The sequence below is a fragment of the Alligator mississippiensis genome, chromosome 2 (assembly GCF_030867095.1).
Source record: "Alligator mississippiensis isolate rAllMis1 chromosome 2, rAllMis1, whole genome shotgun sequence".
NCBI lineage: Eukaryota > Metazoa > Chordata > Crocodylia > Alligatoridae > Alligator > Alligator mississippiensis.
The window spans coordinates 224,299,258-224,320,575 of NC_081825.1; the positions used below are offsets into that span (position 1 = coordinate 224,299,258).

The 21,318-nt window shown below is 41.4% G+C and overlaps 1 protein-coding gene across 3 annotated transcripts in view; it reads left to right on the forward strand.

The window, feature by feature from the left end:
- HSD17B12 (hydroxysteroid 17-beta dehydrogenase 12) overlaps positions 1-21,318 on the forward strand; it is a 160,285-nt gene that overhangs the window by 128,927 nt on the left and 10,040 nt on the right. For all 3 annotated transcript variants that reach the window (XM_019476896.2, XM_059722765.1, XM_014602109.3), the window contains 3 exons: positions 4,770-4,804; positions 14,322-14,403; positions 19,291-19,356. In XM_019476896.2, coding sequence (XP_019332441.1) covers positions 4,770-4,804; positions 14,322-14,403; positions 19,291-19,356 — 183 coding nt within the window. The remainder of the gene's footprint in view (positions 1-4,769; positions 4,805-14,321; positions 14,404-19,290; positions 19,357-21,318) is intronic.

Consider the following 21,318-nt stretch of genomic DNA (forward strand, 5'->3'; position numbering starts at 1 on the left):
CAAATAGAGTGATGTAGACGAGTTGCAGAAAGATCTCGCCAAGCTAAGTGAGTGGGCAAAAAAATGGTAGAAGAATTTTAGTGTCAACAACTGCAAGGGGGAAAATAACCTCAAATAAATGTACAGAATACTAGGTTCTGAACTAGCTGGTATGATTCAGGAAAGACCTTGGAGTCATTGTAGTTTGTTCTCTAATAACATCAGTTCAGTGTGCAGTGGTGACCAAAAAATCCAATAAAATGTTTGGCATCATTAAGAAGGGAATAGAAAATGAAATGGAGAACATCATGCCATTATACAAATCTGAGGTGCTCCTGTATCTTGCGTACTGTGTGCAGTTCTGGTCTCTGCATGTCAAAAAGGATGTAGTAGAATTAGAAAAGGTACAGAGAAGGGTGACCAAAATGACCAGGCGCATGGAGCAGTTGCCATGCTAGGAGAGAGAAAAAGGCCAAGTCTCTTCAGTCTGGAAAGAAGATGACTGAGGGGGAATATGACAGGTCTATAAAATGCTGAAGCATGTGGAACAAGTGAACAGAGAACTGTTGTTCACCAAGTCACAGAATATTAGAACTAAAGGTCACCTACTGAAATTGGTAGATGACAGGTTTAAAACTAATTAAGAAGTACTAGAGTATTTGTTTACACAATTCATAATTAACTCATGGAATTCATTGCCATGGGGGTAGTGGAGGCGGATAACATACCCACATTCGAAGAAGGAACTGGATAAATTCATGGATGATAGATCTGTTTATCATGGCTGTTGAACAAAATGGTTGGAGATGTTTCCTGACATCTCTAGCCCAATACATGAGGGATACCAGGGAGGGTATTGTATAGAAGATATCATTGTAGAGAGATCCCATTCGGTGCTCTACCTGTATGGCATCCATTTTGCCACCGTCAGAAACAGGATACTGGGCTAGATGAACCATTGGTCTGGCTCTATGCCACTTATTAAGTTCTTACGTTCTTAAAAATTGCATGCTTTCTGAAGGTTGCTATATTCGCACACAGGGTACTTATACTCAGTCTCTAATCATATGGTATAACTGTCACTGGTTTTATAATTTCTTTGTGCAATTTGAGTATTGACTTGCAGAAACCTGTTTTTCTATTGAGCTTGCAGTTTCAGTGGTAATTAGCAGTTATGTACTTTACACTATATAATGCATATGGTTGCAATTAGTCACTCTACATCACTTTTGAATGGTAAAAACTTGTAACCAGATTTGAAGTGGTGATGTCAGAGCCTGAATGGGATTTTGGGAGAATTTAAGTGTCCAAGTTACAAACTGCAATTTTGTAGTGAAAAATATGTTTAGCACCTAAAAATGTTAGGCATCTCTGTTTTGGCCTGTAAAATTCCCAAAGTGTTTACACAAGGCTTTCTCTGGATCCTCAGAAGAAATCCAGCTGGAGCACTTCAGCACCTGACAGCAACTGAAGCTGTACATGCAATTCATAGTGAATCTGAGACATGCTAAACTCCAAAGTCACTAGAGAGGTACACTTAAGCAAACTTAGCTCATGCAGACTTTGCATTCAGTTAAAAAAAAAATGGTGGTATGCCCATGTTTTGCTTAATAGACTATAGTTCAGAGCACTCATGAAGGAAGTAGGAAAGGTAGATTTTGGGTCCTCACCATGAGGGTATTTTAGTTATAAAATAGTTTGAGCCAAGGTGCCCAACAGAAGAGCACATCCAATTCAGGGTTAAAGTCAACAGGAGCAGCAAGTTGCATGTCTGAAGGCAAAATTTTACTCTTATTGAGCAAAGTCAGTAAATTTTACAATTCTACCCCTTCTTTGCTTTGGTTTTGAGCTTTTCTACAGTAGTAGGAACAGGCTGCAGTTTTAAAGAAAGACAACATTAGAAATAATACTTCAGATGCATCATTTTAGAGCTGTAAAATATTGGTCTATAGCAGTAGTTTTCAACTTTTTTTTTTTTTTTTTTTGTACAAGGACCCATTTATAAACATCAATGGCTAGTTCCAACCCAGTGCCCCTCACTCCTGACCCACTGTCCTTCGCATCCAGACCCTCAGTGTGTGGGTCAGGGTGGGTGTGGGGATAGGGGCATGGGAGCCCCAAGTAGCCCTTTGCAGGCTGGAGCTCTGCCAGCCTGCAAGGGAAAAGCCAGTTTCCCATATTTTTCTCCTCTAAAGGAGAATCCATTTTTAAACTTTGTGACCTTTTCGTATTTTCTTCCGACACGTTCTTGGGTTGCGACCCATGGGCTGAGAAACGCTGGTCTATAGCATGTTATACGTTAGTTTCTTTGGCAGAAATACATCTGGGTTTGCTGCTGAGACTGTAGTTTAGGTTTCCATCTGCTAGACAGTAACATCAGCATTTTTCTTGAGTGACTCAGTGCAATCTGTTGCTTTACATTTCAGTTAAATTTGAGGACTGCTGTATTTACTGGGGATGTATAAGCGTTAACCGGTTCTCCCTGAACCCAGCAGTCACTCCTGAAATGGAATTAAATTATGTTATACTTAACGTAGTTGTTTGTTGCCATTTTCCGTGGGAATGCAGTGAAGTTGGGGTGGTTTAGGGAAGCGAACTTCTCCAAAAGGAAAGAATAGTGCAATAAACTATTTAAGTCTAATCTGTGAGTTCTAGGAGGAGTGTGCCCTAGGGATGGCTGATCCAGGCCTCTGGCAGCTTCCAGCCATTTTGCCAAAGCTACAGTCTGGAGGACTTTGTCAAAGACATGGGCATACACCTGCAGTAAGCAAGATTGTATGGAGTGCTTGGACCCAACCTATTTCTCTCTGCTGCTTTTAGAGATGGGTAGAAAGGTCTGTAATTTCTATCTACCCTGTAAATGCACTGCTCATATGGAATCAGAGAGGGCTATTGACAATTGATGTTTTTGCCTATGCCAGACAGATCAGGAGACTACAAGGGCTTTATATAAACGTGACCAAGTGAAAATGTCTTCTGTAATATTTTTCTTTTCTTCCTTCTCTTTGAAGAGATACAAATATCCTTTAAGAGAGCAAAATATCTGAAACCCACTACTAAATGAGAGCTTATATTTTGATATGAAAAGTTTTAAAAAAATGTTATAACAATATTCCTTTGTGCTTCTAAACTTGCATAACTCAGCTATGCTAGTTTCTCCACTCCCTGCCCACACCACTCTGCAAAGACTGCATTTATAAAATGATCAAGAAAAGTTGGATTCAGTAGGAAGTGTTGTGTTTTGGCATCACTTGTAGTGATATTAGCCCTCCAGAAGGCTTTTTGGAACACAAGTGTAATTTGTTGCAGGGCTGTGAAAATCACTAGCAATTTATTTTTTTTTTTTTAGTTTTGGCACAAAAGACTGGTTAGAGGACTTCTATTACTGGGGACAGTTGGGATGGAATATTATTGATACTGGGTTCAGGGATGATATCTGACCTAATACCTGTTCCAAAATTTCATTATCTCCAAAGTCTCTGGATAGTAAATGGATTTACCTACTTTCTAGTATAATTAGATATTTGGTACAATGAATGGTTTATTTTCTTCTTAGTAGCTGCTCTGGCAAATTTTGTCCGCAGCTTCACCGTTAATTCTAAAATTAGTTCTCCAGGCTCTAAGAGGTTTTCAGAGTTGGTTTTGGTTTTTTTTTTTCTTTACATTTTGTTGTATCTGGTATTTGGAAAAGGTCATGCTTGAGGTCATCTGAGGGCACTGGGATAGTCTGTATGAAGGTGGGTTGTTTTTAGTGTGGAAAGGCAGCATTCCCAGGAAAAAGTGTTTCTTGTTGCAGGTTCCTGAATACTTTCAACAAGTGATTTAATGTTTGCTTCTGTTGCTGGACAAGCTGTTTAAAAAGACTAGGACTACTCTGAAAGTTTCATAATTGGAGCAGCAAACTCCGGGTTCTATATGTGAACATGAGTAGCAATAATTTAGTCATTCTTATACTGGAAGACTTTGCTCATAGAGGGCAAAGAGTGAGCGCCCAAGCACGAGTAGGTCAATTTACAGCAGTGCCCGAGCCCCAGCTGCCGCCCACAGGAGGCAGCAACTGCTGCCTTCTGTTGACCACTTGGATACTGCTGAAAATTGACCTGTACCTGCTTCCTACTAGTCTTTTTTTTTTTTTTTCTGTTTATATGGTGGGGCATACCCTCTTTCAAAGAGGACATATTCTGTAAATGTGGCGTGCATCTCAGAAGTACTGTACATGCACAGTGCTATCAAAGCTGGCATAATACTTACTTGCACTGTTCAGTGCTCTTGCCAGTCACCATAATCCAAAGACATTTTTGATAGGGGGAAAAAAATAATGAAAATGGATAGAAAGTGGGATTACAACCTAAGACTGCTAGACTCTAGTCTGAACTCTCCTGCTGATTGACTCTGTTTTCAGTGTATCAGAGGACGGCCATATGTAAAAGCAAATCATAATTTCTCCTTGGCATCCTGGCGGTGTGACCTTTTAAAGCATTTTGAAAGCCTCTTATGAGGAGGACTAAGAATTGGAAAATATCTTGAGTTCTTACTGAACTGATGATACTAGAAAAAATGAATTCACCAGAATTGCTGCACATCTTACTTGACAGAGCCAAGATACATAGGTAGAATAAAAATAAACAACTATCTACACAGAGTCTGGCCTTCAGTTCCCCTAGATATGGTTGGGGCAGAGTGGGGGACAACAGGTGTTTCTAGGAAGAGAGAGGCTTCCCTCCCTCTGTACTTGTTTGTATGGTGTCTGCATCCTCCACCATATGAATGTTTTCTTTTCGTTTTTGCAGATGACACGCTTGGTGCTGCCCGGCATGCTGGAAAGGTGAGTCACGCAAATGCTATCCAGACAAAGTCGTCATTATTTATAGGGGAGAATCCTTTCTTGAAAAATTCATTACTGTGACTAATCAGCCTGGCCTCCATGTTTTAACGGCAGAGTAATGCTGGGTGAGTCATGCTGATGGTTCATGAATCATCAGACGGTGGAAGCCTTTTCCACTCGATTCCCCTTTTTATTTTCCCTCTCCCCCTTCTCTACTGTTGTGGTGATTCCTTTTAGAACAGAATTAAAGCCTGTCTGACTCATCAGCACTAACTCAACAACCTGCTATTCTGAGGGGGTGGTTACAGTTCCTGGGAATAACCTTCTTAAGGCTATTTCTTCAAGTCATTGTAAGTAAAATGGATGCAGAGAATATGTTCTTGTTATACAGTAGGAGGTATATTGAGGGAAGTGTGTGATCACACAGTAAATGAGAATTGGAGACTAGGTCTTTAAAATAAGAGTTAATGCACACCAGCCTTTCATGGCTGGAGACATGTATTAACTTCCTAAGCTAGATTCCAGGTGATTCTAAAGCCATAAGGTTGGTCTGATCCCTAGGGGCTGTTTTGTTGTCCACGTTGATTGTTCTGCGGTGTGCACAGTGTTTGTTCAAGAGCTGTGTCTGGATTACCAGGGGATCCTCTAAGTCGAGACCTGAGGTGCATTCATGGAATTGTATGGAAAATCGCATAGCTCCAAGGAGGTAGTCAGCGTGATCAGTCAGTTGCTTTTGTCATCTCCAAAGAAATATAAGTGGGAGAGGAATAAACACAATGGGTCAATGCTATTTGCATAGGAAATGCAGGCTGCTAGTGTTGGTATGGAAACCAACTGAAAACACTAAAGAAAACTTACAAAAAAAAAACAACCTTTGGTATTTTATGTTGTCATAGCTCCTACTATTCCTTATTATAGACTGGAAGTGCTTTGTGCTAGGTGCTGTACTAGCACAGAAAATAAAAACGATTCAAGTATAACACAGGAGATATCAGCTGGATACAGCCAGGGGAGCACACAGACACAATGAAGCAATGGCAAGAGGAACAGTAGTGATAATTAGGGACCCGGTTTTCTGTTTCCCATGGGGGGTGGGAAAAACATGGGCTTTCCCTTTTTAACAGAGGAAAAACGTGGATTTTTCATTTTTAATGGAGAAACGCATGGATTTTCCTCTTTTGCAAAGAGCTCTTTGCAGGCTGGCAGAGTTCCAGCCTGCAAGGGGCTGGGGGAAGTGGGAGGAAGGCGGTCGGGTAGGGGACACCAGTACGTGGACACCAGGCAGCTTGGAGAGCAGCTTCCACAGGTAAGTCTGGGCAGGGAGGTATGGAAAGGTTCCCATAGAGAGGGAGGGAGTTGGGCAGGGCTGGGGTTGGGGGAGCTGCCCAGCTTGGGTGGTATGTGGGGCTTATGGCCCGAGGTCCTGCGCAGTTGCAGGCCCCTTGCAGGGAACGGAACAGTGCTACAGGGCCCCGGTGGGGCTGGCTCCCCACTGCTACATGCAATCCAGGGAGGGGGGCCAGAGGCAGCACGTGCCCCCCAAGATCTGTGCAGGAATGGGCTGCCTACTGCAGGTTTGGACTCCCTACCCTGCTGCCCTCCCCCCAGGGCCTGTGAGGCCCTGTGGGAAGGACCTGGTGCAGCAGGGCCAGGCAGGGAAGCTCCTTGCTGCTGTGAGCCCCATGCTGTCCTGACAAGGCATAGCCTGCCTGCCCAGCAGCACTGGGAGCAGCAGTGTAGAGTTGTTCCTCTTGCTGCTGCCAGTAGGGCAGGGAGCATTTTACCAAGGTGGTGTGGGGCCTGAAACAGCAAGGAGCTTTCTTGCCTGGCCCTGCCCTACCCTGCTGCCCTAGGTCCCACCCAGTGGGCCAAGGAGGCCCTGGAGGGGAAGGCAGCACCTGGGCCCCCCTCCCCCCCCAACACCCACACACAGGGGCTCCACTCTGGCATGCCACCCATAGGGGAGGGTACGCCAGGCTCTGCACTCCGCTGCCTGCTCAGGCTGCAGCAGTTGCTGCCTCCTGTGGGTGGCAGCTGGGGCACAGGCGCTGCTGCGGGGGGGCAGAGGGCTGCAGACCCGGGTCCCTGGCCCTATAGCCCTGGCAGCTGGAGGCCCCCTCCAGCAGGGCTGAGTGGGGTCAGGAGGCTTTGGGGTGGGGGCTGTGGCATAGAAGTGAGGGACGTGGACCTGCATCCTGGTAAGGGAAAGGGGCTGGGGAAGCTCTGATTTTTCCATGATAATCCTCCCCCCCCCCCCATCAAATACCAAAATTTACAGGTTTTTAGGATTTATTTTATTATAGTGATTTGAGGTACTGGTAGGCTTCCAGATTCAGAGACAACCCGAGCAGGGTGTGCGGCCTGGGGCAAATCAGCCTGTCCAGGGTCCTGACCCTGGATGCGAGGAAGCCGGCGGCAGATTCAGCAGCAGGGGAGGGGGTGGCAAGCTGCTGGACACACCAGATTTGGTGGTGGGGCAGGGTACCAAGTGGCTGGACATGAAGCCAGTAGCAGCATGAAGTCACTGTGCCATTCTGCCTGGTTCCATGGGGGCCCCCCAAAGCGCAGGGTCTGGGGTGGTTTCCCCAATTTTCCCCCTAAGGACATCCCTGTTCAGATTGCTTTAAAACTGTAATATCAATAAAATACTGTGTCTTAATTGATATATAGTGGCGTTGCATTTTAATAGCAGATTTGGGGGTTTTTATCAGGGAATTTGTGATTTTTTAAACAGAGAAAACTAGGATCCCTGGTGATAGTACATGAGGGGCATCCTGTGGAGATGTTATTTTAAGCAGAAGGAAGGGCTTCCAGAGTACAAAAGCTGATCTATAAATTGTTGTTATAAAGATAGTAGTGGGATTTGTGTTGTGGGTAAGGTTTACCTACACAGAAGACAAAAGCTCCAAAGATGGAGCACTGTGGAGCCCCTCATAAAACTGGAGCAGAAGATCAGGAGTTTTATAGCAGACATGTGGAAGCAGCTCCTGTTTCAGACAACAAAATTTACTACTTGTCCATGTTGTGGACTTCTCATTCCTGTATGAAGCTGGCAGGTATAGTCCTACTTTTTCTCTTTTGTACTTCAAAATCAAGTAGAGCAAAAGCATGTTAAGAAGCTCCACTGTTCAAGGGAAGAGAGATGGACACCTGAAGCCACTCAGATTTTTTTAGGCATTTTTAACACTGTCTATTGGGCTTTGTTAAAAACAAATTCAGGCATAGTAGCAGATCAGTGAAAAGGAATGACACACAAAACAATATGCTTTAGGGAATTTCCATGGACCTGGCTAGCAGGGATGTCTCTCTTGCTTGCTCTCTTTTCTCCTGCGTACTCCCTTTTTCTGGTACTACAATGTTTAATGTGTAGTTAACTTTTAAACCATCTAATCTTATAACTCTTCTATCAAACTTCACCTTTTTCTCCAGGTATTTCCTTTTTAAAGAAGCTATTGCCTTTCCTAAATCTGTCCAACATTCCTCTTCAAACTCTATATGAAGTACTAGCTGCACGTTTAATTATATCCTTACTTCATTTAGATTTTTGGCTTCTCAGCACAGCACCTCTGCTTTCCTGTTAAAAAGAGTATTCGCTGACACAGCATTTTACAAATGTTAAACTGGGCGGTGTGATCCAAATGAAGACAAAGGAGCACCTTCTTTCAGTTTTTCCTGACTCTTAGTTCTGATATTAGCCTTGAGCAAATTGCTTCATCTTTCTGCCTCTGTTTACTTATCTGTGAAATGGTAACACATACTGGCTGACCTAACAGGAGGTTGAGCACTAATGTTCAAAATGTTGTTTGAAAACAAACACTGAACTAGGGTCTACAACAATGACTGTCAGCCTTTTGTAGACTCAAGGTTATTCCCCTTAGTATTCACTTGTTTTTTATTTCTTTTCCCAAAGTAAAAAAATAAAATCTGTTGCAAAGAATTCAGACCACAACACCTCCAAGTTGTCGGGGGGGGTTTCACTATAAACCCAGAGATTTCAAATAGGAATCCATATTGTGAATCATGTTTGCACACCTAACAGTGCTAAGACTGAATGGCATCTAATGGAACCCTTGAAATGATCTCAAGGCACTGTAGGTTGCTGCAGCTAAAGTTGCCACCTGGCTAAGAAAGCTCTTCTCTTTGTGACTTCTACATCTGACTGGTGCTTTCAGTTATCTTCCCTGGCAAGTGAAGATGGGTGGCAAAGCCTCTGTATTCTGTCATACTACTTTGATAAATCACTTGGACACTGAAGGATGCAGAAGCCAGATCTGCAGCCAACAGCACCCAGTTTTTCAGAGACTGAACCATTCGTATTGTTCAGAATCTACAGCCTCTACAGATACCGCGGTTCACCAAATTCAAGAATGCAAATGGCAGGTAGCTGTATTCCTCTGCTCTTTTTGAGCCAAACATAAGCTTTTCCTATGGGCTTATGCTCTGAGAAAACATTAAGGGGGGCCCAAGTTGATCTACCCTATAACAGAATTAGGTTGAAGATCCCTTCATCCCTATGGGTTATCTCCTCAAGAATAGTTTACCAAGATGGAAAACTAAGCTTTTGTGCTTAATAATGTCTAGTAGGATATTGCACTTCTGTTCCTTTGTGTGTGCACACTTTTACAATATGTATCCTTCAAATTTAAGATAATATGCAGGATTAGGAGAGCAGACTTTGTGAGCCTTTGAAATCCATTCCTATAAGAAGAAAACTTGGCCACAGTCCTTTTTTCTTTCATCTTAATGTGTATCAAACTGCCTACTAAAAATGCCTATTCCATAAATGGTGTCAGACGTTCTGCTCTGGCTCTCCCCCTGGCTAGTGAGCACTTACATTTTAAGTGTGATGATTTTAAATTTGTATTTTGTATTTCACTTAGATGAGTTGTTACATTTTAAATATTTCAGACTGTCTGTAAAGGAGGGAGCTTCATACAACTTAGAGATGAAGATTTATGTCTTTGTGAACAAGAAAAAGCAGTTGACTATTTCTAGACAAATATCAAACTATGGTATTTATTGCCATGGAAGTAGCAAGTGCATAATTACGTTACAGGGGAAGCTTGCTCTTTCCACTTTGCGTAGAGCTGGAGCAGGCGGTTACCATAGCAACAATGGGAAAGCTAAATATAGCATCTTACGCTGTACTGCTTAAAGTAGAACGATGATGAAGTGTTAGGGTGTGTTGGACAGGTCACCTCTATGTATTCATGTTAATCAGCTGTCTTCAGCAAATGGTTGGAGCTAGTGTCCAAGTTCAGTTTTTCAAGTCAACACCTTCTGTGTTCAAATATCTCCTTTAAAAAAAAAAGTTTCTGTGATGCTCATTAGAAATAAAACTGTAAATAAGAGATGATTGGAAACTATTTCCACCTCTAGGTCACCTGCAATCTGTGGGAATTAAATGCGAGTTTCTTGAGATCAGGGTAATATTTCATCTTTGTCAGTACCAAGCATTTTGTCATTACTAAACAAAAATAGTCATGTATGTGGTTCTGGACCTGTTGCTTAAAGGCTAATTTCTGACCTGTGGATTTCCATCAGGTCTCCCATACTGACTCAGTCCAGTGGTCCACCTAGTTCAGTCTCTAATGATCATTGCCAGCTGGTAGCCCTTCAGGAAGGTTTGTACCTATTTTGTGTTATAGGCTGACTTCTGCCCTGCAACTTGTTTGTATATATCTTTTTTTCCCCAAAATCTTTAGTTGTTTTGTCTTGTTTTTTTTTTCTTTTAATATTTACTGTCTTTACCCATGTAAGTTTCTAATCCTTTTTTGAATCCTGCTCAAGTTCCTGGCCTCAATGAAATCTTTTTACAATTACTTCTGTAGCCTGTACATGGAAAAGGTATTTCCTTTTATCAGTTTTAAATTCACAGTCCTTCATTTTAATCACGTGATCTTGTTTTCGTATTTTGAGAGTGAATGTAAGATCTCATCTCTTCCCTGTACCATTCATCAGTCTCCTGATGAATATATATCAGTCTGTATATATTTATCATGGTCTCTGATTAGTCTAAGTCAGTTTACCTTGTGTATGGGCTTGTTTCCATTCTCAGTATTTCTATAACTTTGAAACATCATGATGGCAAAGAATTGAATGTAGCAGTCCACATCACAGCATACCATTAACTTAAGAATCCCCTGCATTCAGAAGCTTGACCATGGCCATCCCAGCCAGTAGAAGATATCACACACACAGATCCTTGCCTCTTGCATATACTTTTTATATCCTGCATCATTGTCCTTCTCATTGCTTAGCTCCCTAATAATATATTTCCTTGATGATTGGTATGGATAAACAGGAGTCCTCCAGGAGGTGTCCTCAGCGATGTTCATGTCCTTCAGCAGAGTTGTTGGTTGATGCGTTATTAGTTGAGCATATTTTCCTCACTCTGTATTACTTGTTTTGCTGGTACTGACTTCCGTTTACCATTTTGCAGCCCAGTCGCATAACATTGTTGGGTCCCTATTAGGTTTTATCTACTATCTTCTAGTCTGAGCAGTTTCTAATTTTGTCATCGACAAACTCTACCATCTCATTGCTTGTCCCCATTTTGAGCTCATGAATAAATATAATGAATACCAACAGCCTTGCCGTGAAATACTTTTAATGTGCACTCTTACCCTTTTGCGAAAATGGAACTTAGCCTATTATTCCAACTTTTTCATTTTGCTTAGCTAGTTTCTGAACTATGTTAATACTGTATTTGCATTACAGTTTTTTCCTGTAGCCTCTTTTGAGGGCCTTTGACAAGCCTTTGAAAAAGTGCTAATGAACAGTGTGAATTAATTGTCCTTTTTTGCCACGTTTTGGACTGTTGTAAGAATTCTAGAAATGACATGAATCATGACTTTCCTTTGCCGAAGGTATGTCAGTTAGGCCCTATTATGTCATGATCATCTACAAGTCTTATAGATCAATTTTTAGTTATTTCAATCAAAGTACTGAATATTTTAATACTTTGTTATATAGCTTATGTTATTTGAGGCCCTCAGATGCATTACAAAGCCTAACTGTCACAACCCTCTTCAGGACACTAAGCATTTATCGCTATTTTTCAGACAAGAGACTTGCTCAAGGTCCAGTGATGAGTTGCCGTCTGAAATAAGACTAGGAAATACAGAAATGTCATTTCCTCCTCTACTAGCCAATGTTCCCAATGAACTGGCACACTTTGCTAGGTTCATTTGGTCCTCACGGAAACTGCTGTAATTGACTTTGCAAAGCAGAATGAAATGTTAGGAGGCCATCAGCTCAAATGAGGAGCTGTATATAATTCACTCTGGTTGCAGTCCTTTCCTCGGCTTTCTAATCTGGGGAAATGGAAACCCAGGCCTTATCGTTCAGAAAGTGTAGTCTAGAATGTGGTTGTTCAGTTAGCAGCCAATGAGCCACATCTGACCCACAAGGGGTTAATTCTAGAGGTGCACCTGCACATTGGATTGACACCAGTAGAAGGATAACTGACATTATCGGCAATTGGCTTTTTTGTGTAGCTGATGTAGCTGATAATGTCACTGATTGAATACTGTGCCCAGCTGCAACATGCACACAGCCAGGAACGTAGCCTGGCAGTGTGGAGAGCAGCGCCTGGTCAGTAAGTCTGTAGTGGGGGAAGGGGTAGATCAAAGTCCCCACAGTGAAGGAGGGAGTGGGGCAGAGGTAAGTGCAACTGTGCAACAGTGGTGGAGCTAGGAGGGAGGATACTGGGTCAGATACAGCCACCTGAAAATTCACCATAGCCCTCCCTTCCCAGCACCTCTGCTACCTATCCCAAGCACAGCCCCAGTGCAGCCCTTCACCAGGAAGTGGCTGGTGCAGCCCTTGGCCCTGAGCCCACAGCAGGCAGCCCACCCCCATTCCACGCACGTATCCAGAGGGGCACATGTCCCCAGTGCATCCCCTGGGGATGTGTGCAGCAGCAGGGAGCCATTCTTGCCCCCCCTCCCCCCCCCCCCCCGATGAGCTACCTTGTGTCTCCTTCCCCTGTCCCAGCCACCCTCCCACTCCCTCCATCACCAAAGGGGGGCTGTATCTCCCTCCCTTCCCCCACCTCCCATGTCACTTTCCCCAACACAGACTTACTAGCTGGATGCTGCTTTCCAAGCTGCCAGGCTGCACATTAGCAATTGGATTGGTATTGGCAGATATGGCTGGTTAATAATCAGCCATCGGTATTAGCCAAAAAAATCTTTATCAGTGCACTCCAAGTTAATTCACATCCCATGGGCTTGCACCCAGCCACCAGTTCCTATGTTATTCCTGCTGCTTCGTAGACCAGGTTTTCTGGGACAGGGCAGCATGGAAGGGGTGAGGGCCTGGGAAGCCCATTGCCTGAATATTGTGGGGTGGGGAACTGGGGGTCTGAGCAGTATGCAGTCCCCAGCCACTCAGAAATCAGACTGCCCTGGTCTAGAGGGACAACAGGGCTGCTACTCCAGTATATAGTGCTATGATCTTGAATTCTGGAGCTAAGCATGAAACATGGAAATAAAAATGTTATCTTATGGAATGTATTATGTTAGAAAGCTGTATCAAAAGGCATATGTTTATGTCCTTGTGTTTGCAAAACGGACCTTTTACAGTGTTTGGCTGATATAGTCATGTGGCTATGAAGATGGATACTTGCCAATCAACTGGAACATTAAGCTACTTAACAGAGGTGTTATGATACAATTGGGTTGAGTTCTCATTAGTCTATTAATAGCAGAAACTTCACGGGTATTTCCAATTCGGTTCATCTTTTTGTTTGCATAGGACTGCCGCCATACTGAGGAACCTTTTCCTTGCTTTTCACTGCAAGTAACAAGATAATGAGAGAATGTTTATATTCATATAATTTAGCAAGCAATTATTATTTAAGATAGGGTTTTGAATGTAAATATCAGGTCACTTGGAAGCTGGTGTGCCAGACTGATGCCTCTGTTTTAAGCATAATTATGTAAGGCACCAACTAGGTACTTGCAGTCTTACCTTCCATTGTGTATTTCTTTTCTGTTTTGTTTAACAAAAAAATGCTCTAAAATGTGAAGAGCCAATATGACTAATTGCTACCTTAAAGGAGCAACTAATGTTCATAAACTACTTTCAGGTTTCCTGATGGAAGTTTCTATACAAGACTGAAATATATTTTTGTGCTATTATTTCTGACACTTTAGCCAATATCTAAAAACTGTGCTTGGGCTTCTGTCACATTGCCTGCAAAAACCTTAACTGGATATAGTATGTTGACTCATACACCCTACACATGCTGGGCCTCGTCTTTACACTGATGTAATTCCATTGGTTTTAATAGCATTACCTCTTATTTACATTAGCCAACATCTTGCTACAGCATGTTTGAATACAGGTTTGCAAATCTCTAAGCTACTTCTTGAAAAATAAATTACAAAAGAATTTGTATAGCTCCTGTTACAAATAAATATTTCTCTTGGGTTAAGAGACATTTCTGATGCGTGTAAACTGAAGCAGAGGTGATATTTCATGTAAGTGAGTGTTTTGCATTGCCTTTCAGATCTAAAGGAGTAATCCTGAATATCTCCTCAGCTAGTGGCATGTTTCCAGTTCCTCTGCTTACTCTCTACTCTGGAACAAAGGTAAACTTCCGTTCCATGTACCCCAACAAGGAATGTAAAATAAACTAAATAATATGAGCTATAGAAATAATGGTACCTGCATAATGCTGCTTTGATTGAACTAAAAGTAGTGGGCACTGAACTTTTTAAATTTTGCAATTAGGAAATAAGTAAGTAGAAAGTAAGTAATTTTTTTTGCCATTGTGGCAGTTTGTTTTGTGATTTTTGAATGTACCATCTTCATTTTAAAAAAAAGAGGACATGCACACACAAAGCAAAGCTGCTGTTATGTGGACCCAGGGCACAAAACAGGTGTGTGAAAAATTTGTATATGAAAACCATCACTTTTCTCCCTTTGATATTACAAAACTTCATATTTTAAAAAGAACTCTGCTTCTACAGCTGCCACAAATATGTCATTTAAGATCAAAAGAGAGGAGGAGAGCTGTGCTGTAATAGCATTCTTTACTTGAAATGTCCGAAAATTTTAAAATTATTAAATTTAAAAAGGAAAAAGATGTGAGCATGTTTTAATTACTGGGTAGCACTTGAGATTTGTTATCTAAACCTGTTGCAAATTAATGTTCGAAGAGAAAGTAAAGCATGAAATCAGATTTCCCCCATCTTCTTCTTCCCCCCCTAGTCTTACCTGCACATGATAGAGAAAAAGTTGGGATGCACAAAGTTGATTTAAAGCTGCCTTTCGCATACTGTTTCTCATTGGAGCTTGGGGTTGTTCTAAACTAAGATCTTCCCACTGCTGCTGTAATTTGTCCTGACTTGTCATCTGTGGGCCAATAGTTTAGCAGAGAATAACTGTAGTGAACTGTCTGGCCTGTTTTCCTTCTGCCCCATTCATACTCTGCCATCAGCAAGTGGGCCAGCCCAGAGGTATTTCTTTATGATGCTGTAAAGACAAGCTTTATAATTGTGATTCTATGGTGGTGGAAGTAGGGAGCGTTCCCCATCTTCACCACCTCTTTCTGCTATTTTAGTGTGGCGAGATACAGCTGAAGTACAGGGTGGAGGTACTGACCCATGAGTTGTATGTAACTATTACAACTACATACCCTCCTCTGAACCCTAAATCCACAGTTTTTTAAAGCGCCTCATTTGCAGATTGTGAATATATGAGCTTGGATATAATCAGGTTTGAATACTTCATCATTAACAAAACAGCGTTCTGATCTTTGTTAAAATTGCATATTCTTTGTCCGTCTGTCTCATCCGGCAGCGGAACCACCGTGTACTGTTCTGTGAAGGCAGTCCTGTGCATTACACCTTCACCTTGCAAAAGCCCTGGGCCTACCAAGTGCAAAGGTTCAGTGTATCATCTCTTCTTGATGAAATGACTGCAGATCTCAGTCATCCATGGAAATTATGAGAGTTCTGTTTTAGAGAGAATTCCTGCTGCTTGAGCAACAGTTGTGTGAGAAGGAAGGTACAAACCTCTTTCTTCCTGATAGCTGTTAGTGAGTCTCTGTGCAGACAAACCACCAATGTAGTTAACTACTTAGAAGAATGTTTATCACTTCATGTTGACTTGAGTACTGTTGCATAGCTTTTCCAGCATCTTCCATAGTAAACTATTGGCTTTCTAGCACATCCTGATTTCACTGTTCTAGCTAGTTGTTTTTTTGAAAGTGATATAAAACACACAGAAGTTACTGCTCATTTAGTCAGTATGTTTACAGACTTGCAAATGCTGTAATTTCAGAAAGATTTCACTGCATTTGTAATGTTGACTTTTCTAAAGATACCATCTGTGCAGGATTCCCAGACTTGGGTCTTCTCCTGACAAAAAAAAGCTCCCAGAGCCATGAAGATTTTTGCAGTCCTATAAGTAGTGGTAGCTAGTAGATTCACCAGTAAAGCCCACTTCCCTCAGCTGGTAGTTGTGAACAACCGCTGGGTGTGATGGTTAGCTTTGGAACCTTTCTTTGGTTTCCTCTTTGAATTGCAGTCAGCAAGATGTTTCTTACAGGAATTGTCAAGTTACTGCTCTGAATCTACTTGTCCTATAGATTCTGTTCTAATTCTGCTCTCCAGTTCAGCTTGCTACCTACAGCAGACTCCCTACCCATCGCTTTGGAGGGATTCGTCCAACAAGGTATTTCTTCAACAGTAAGTTTCCTCTCTACTCCAGAGGAAGTCTCAGCCACGTTTCCTGCCTGATTCTTTTCTCCTCCCATGATCAAGGACATTCTTGCACACCTTCCTGCCCACACCTCCTATAATCTGCTAGGGAAGGCATGTTTTTTCCACTCTGCATACAAGAATTTCATCTGTGGTATTCCTGAATGTTAGGCTGATGGCAACAGCTAATTATGTATGGCAGGAAAGATACTGTCTGCCTCTGTCCATTCTCAGGGTGGAGGCTGAGTGCTAAAAAAGATTTTTTTTTTAAGAAAGCAGTCTTGTGTAGCAGTATGTTGTGTGAAACAACTTTGATTTTAGAAAATACATATTTAAAGTTCATTTGAACTATGTAAATTGCTAAATTTCTGCCTTTGGAAGCCATTTGAAATGAGCTCCCTCTTTGTTTGCTCCCTCCTTTCAATAAAAGTATCTGGTAATTCCTTTTACATCTTGTTTGAAAAATACTTGCAGGACTCTTGTCACCTAGAGACTTTCAGGTCTTTTCTCAACTGAGCACTTTGGTAATTAAAAGAATTTTGCAAGTATTCAACTTGTATAAGATTAATGTAGTAGATCTAATTTTATTTACTTGAATGTTTAGGTGCACAGCTGCATCATAATGTGTTGAACAGGTTACTGCACGTGCAAATCTGGCAATTGAACATGCAAATTCTACCATGAGCTACATGGAAATTACATACAACTGCATACTTGTGTGCAAAGAGTGCGTGTAACATACCATAATTTGTGTGTGCATATGACTTTAAAAGATCTGGTTGTATCTTTATTATTTACCACCTGGGTGCATTTTTCCCTAGGAAAATTAGTGTAATATCTGCACCAGGGATTAAACTAAATAGTCTAGGATGCCTCTTGTTTACCTTTTAACTAACTTGAATTTTATACATGTGAAGGTGCAGTATATAGGGGCTCTTCTGCCATGCAGTGAAATCTAGTTTTCTTTCATATATCACTTTTATGCTCAGGTAGGTTATGTGAAGAAATAAATGCATTAATGTGGACATATACTTCTTTATATTATTAAAGACTGAGTTCAGCAAGATTAACACCTAATAGAAATAAGCAGAGATGCTACAATTTTAACAAGGCACTGGTTATAATCAAGATTTTGATTAATGAAGTAACGATGTGGTCAGTAAAGGAAAATAGAAAAACAGGTGCAATACTTGAGCTTGACTGTGGCTGTATTGACGCAGTTCTGACGCAGCTGCTCCTGTCTCTTTAAATAACTCATCTTTTTCTCTCTAGAGCTAATATTTTTTTCCTTGAATAATTGAAGTTAAAATAAATGGTAAATAATTAAACTCTGGATAGAATAACTTGGTTCTTGCAGTGGATGGCACATGATCTATCCAATTGTGTTCTACAGCTTGGGTATTGCAAGTCAGGATACTTGATTCTGACAACTTCTATGTCTCATTTGACTTGGAAAAATTGAAATATGGTTTTGGAAACCTTAGGGTCATATAAAACCTTGAGTTTGTGAGTAACCTTGGCTATCACAACACTGAGAATGTACTGAATTAAGTGATGTGTTTGGTAGTGAGTGTAATGGAATGAAAAAAAGAACATTTAGGCAACTTACAGGGGTTACATTTCTACTAGGGGAATTGCCACTTTCCTAATAGAAATGACATGTGTACAAAGCATGTACATGGGGTCATTCAGTTTCTCCCAGGGGAAACATGCCCCTTCCTGGAGAAAGATCTTTCAATCTGGAAGATTTCTCTTGCAAGAGGAACTTTCTAACAAGAATGAACACCTGTACACTCTCCCACTTGGTCTGGGAGGGGAGCAGCGAGGCAGTATATTCCACCTCTTCCCCTACCAATGAATGCCTCGTTTGGGGATCTAGTTGGGGGCTTTTCCCTGCTGCTCCCCTCCCAGGTTGGTCCAGGAGGGGAGACTGGAGTACCAGGGGCAAAACACCCTTCCCACTTCCTGGACTGGGGAGTTTGCCCTTGCTATTCTCTCTGTAGGTGGCATTTAAAGCCTGCAGGTCAGGAACTGTGGCAGAGAGACCTCTCCTCACTGTGGTTTTGAAAGTGTTGCCTGTGCTGCCCAGCCAGTAGAAATAAAGGCCAGTCCATGGCCCTAGTGACTGGTTATTTCCTGTATTCAGCCATGAGTTAGTTTTGAAGACCCATATCATTTTGCTTCCTGTGGCTTCTTTTTCTTCTTCACTTAATTTCCTAAGCCTCCAGCTAAAGGAAAATTGCTTGTAGCTTCTCTCAAAGCCAGTGGATCCTGTAAATTTAAGGTGGTGGTTCTGTGGAAGTGGAATTGTGCAAAATATGAACTATTAAATGACTTAATGTTTTATTACACAGAGTTAGAAGCTACTTATTTAAATGGGAAGTAGGGCACCCAGTTAGTACTCCTAATCAAATTGGCATTTATTGGGAAGCCATTTTGCTGGAGCAGCACTTTATAGGGATTTTAAGCCCTCTAAAGCAGATCTGCAACTGGGCTTGAACCTCTAAAATGTTTCATCAGGTTATATTTTGTTTTAGATCAGGGATGAATTTGGTCACATATCAAGCCTTGATTAATGAACTTGGAAAGCACACACATCCTAATGAAATCTAGCAGTTTTGCTGTTATCTACAACCTTGATTTGAAAACCAGTTTTAGCTTTTTAAAAATTACCAATACATAAATAGAAACTCAAGAGAAAGTCCTACACTAACTACAAATTACAGTTGCCATTTTGTCATGCACTTTGTATTTCCTCCCTCTTCCCTGTAGGCTTTTGTGGATTTCTTCTCTCAAGGCCTCCACGCGGAGTACAAGAGCAAGGGCATTATTGTGCAGGTGAGTGGAGTTTGTTTCATTTAAGTATCCCCGTTGTTGTGTGGTTACCCAAGCAACAATTGCTGTCCTGGCAACCAGGCAAAATCATCCCATTCACTCGCTCATAAATCTGACAATTACAGATTAAAGATACGGGTTCCCTTTTGTTTGCCCCCGTTAGTAGTTTTCTGAATTTTCTATGAAATTAAGTCGGTTCCTTAAAATGACAAATAAAAAAGAGCTTATAGGTATGATCACTTCCATTTTACTTGAGAGCACCTACTAGGGTTTCAAGTAGGAGATACTCCCTAAAATTGTATGTAGTCAGCCACATCAGTACAGCAGTGCTTAATCTCCTGGCATGTTTTTGTGCCATCTAGATACAGAAATTCAACAGGTAATCACATTTAAGTCTAGAATGCAGGGCGTAAATGTCCTTCAATTTAACATTGGTTATTACTGATGCTTTCAACTAGAAAAAGTGTTAGTAAAAGTCAGATCCCTGCAGCTAGAAGTGATGCCCCACAGTGAAGACATAGTGAAAAGAGCAGCTTTGCATAGGAGGAAATAAGTTCATTTGTAGTATCAGATTTCAAGTTGAAATTGGTATTACCTCATGTACTAGTCCTTAATCTTTCTCCACTTGTTTATATACAGTCATTTTGCTGTGTTTGGAGAAAGCCAGATAATTGGTTACAAATTAAGACAATTTATGGCTTAAGAACTCTGAATCAAGCAAAGTGAAGCTGGCTTGGTTTAGATGTCCTTTGGAATTTGCTTTGCATTTCAGAGCTGCTTGAAACTTGATTGAAATTACCAGACTTTGTCAGACTGGTCAGGAAATCTTGGTTATGGATTTCTCATTGCAGAGCATAAATCACTTGGTGATTAGGCTTGGTGAAACTTTTCCTACATCTGCACTACAAATAAAGACATGTTTTCTGTAATCAGCTTGGGATCTGGTTACAAACATGGTTAGCTTGTATGTATCGCTCTACTGCCCACATTTTTTGCGTCTTGTTTCAAGTTACGGAACAACCATGTGAAATCCCCTGTCTCTGGCAATTTTAAGGCAGTGAGGTACCAAGATAAAGTACATGCACACAGATTGGTTAAAGCCAACTCTATCATTAATCTGGATTTTTTGGGGTGATATATTTTATTGGACCAACTGCATGGTTAGGATAAAGTTAGACAAGGTCCTCAAGTGACCTGAGGAAGAATGCATTGCATTCAGAAGCTTGTCTGACTTTATCCTGACTATGCGATTGGTCCAATAAAAGTTATCACCCCCCAAAAATCCTTGCCTGTCATGTAATTCCCAGACCATCACAGCTACAACATCACTCTAACACTACAGTAACTGGTTTAACACTGACATATATTATGGGGATGTGGCCGTGGGCAAATAACTTGTTTGCTCTTTGCAGGTTTTCCTTGTTCAGAGCGTACCCAGACTTATTGTTTAGAGTACCTTTTGTCTTGGCTTCTCAGCATCAATTTTGTGTAGAGCGTGCTGGAGGAAAGGGAACCAACTAAATCATGTAGTTCCATACCAGTAATGTCCCTTCAGTGGCTTCCTTGTTTGAACATACACAAAACAGTTTATTAAAATTTCCCTCTGTTGCTAGCATTGGTTCAGTTTCACTAGTGATAACAAGATGAGAAGTCTAAAGAAGACAAGACAATGATGGTTGACAAGGTCCCAAATCCTGGTGCGCACACCTTCTCAGAGAAAAACTAATTGACTCTTGAGGAAAATGCAACCAGTGTAAGGTTATGGACAGACCTGACTTCTAATTGCTTGAAAAGGGGAGGAAGAGTTATATCTACTGTTCTGATGCAACTTACATCTTCATGCTTTTGGAATAGCAAAAGGAGGCTAAATAGGTGTAACTGAATCCCTATTTTATTCACGGTTTGTTGCCGCACTTTTGGTATGCTTGTTGTCACCTTTAGGAGTGTGCAGATGAAACAGTTGCA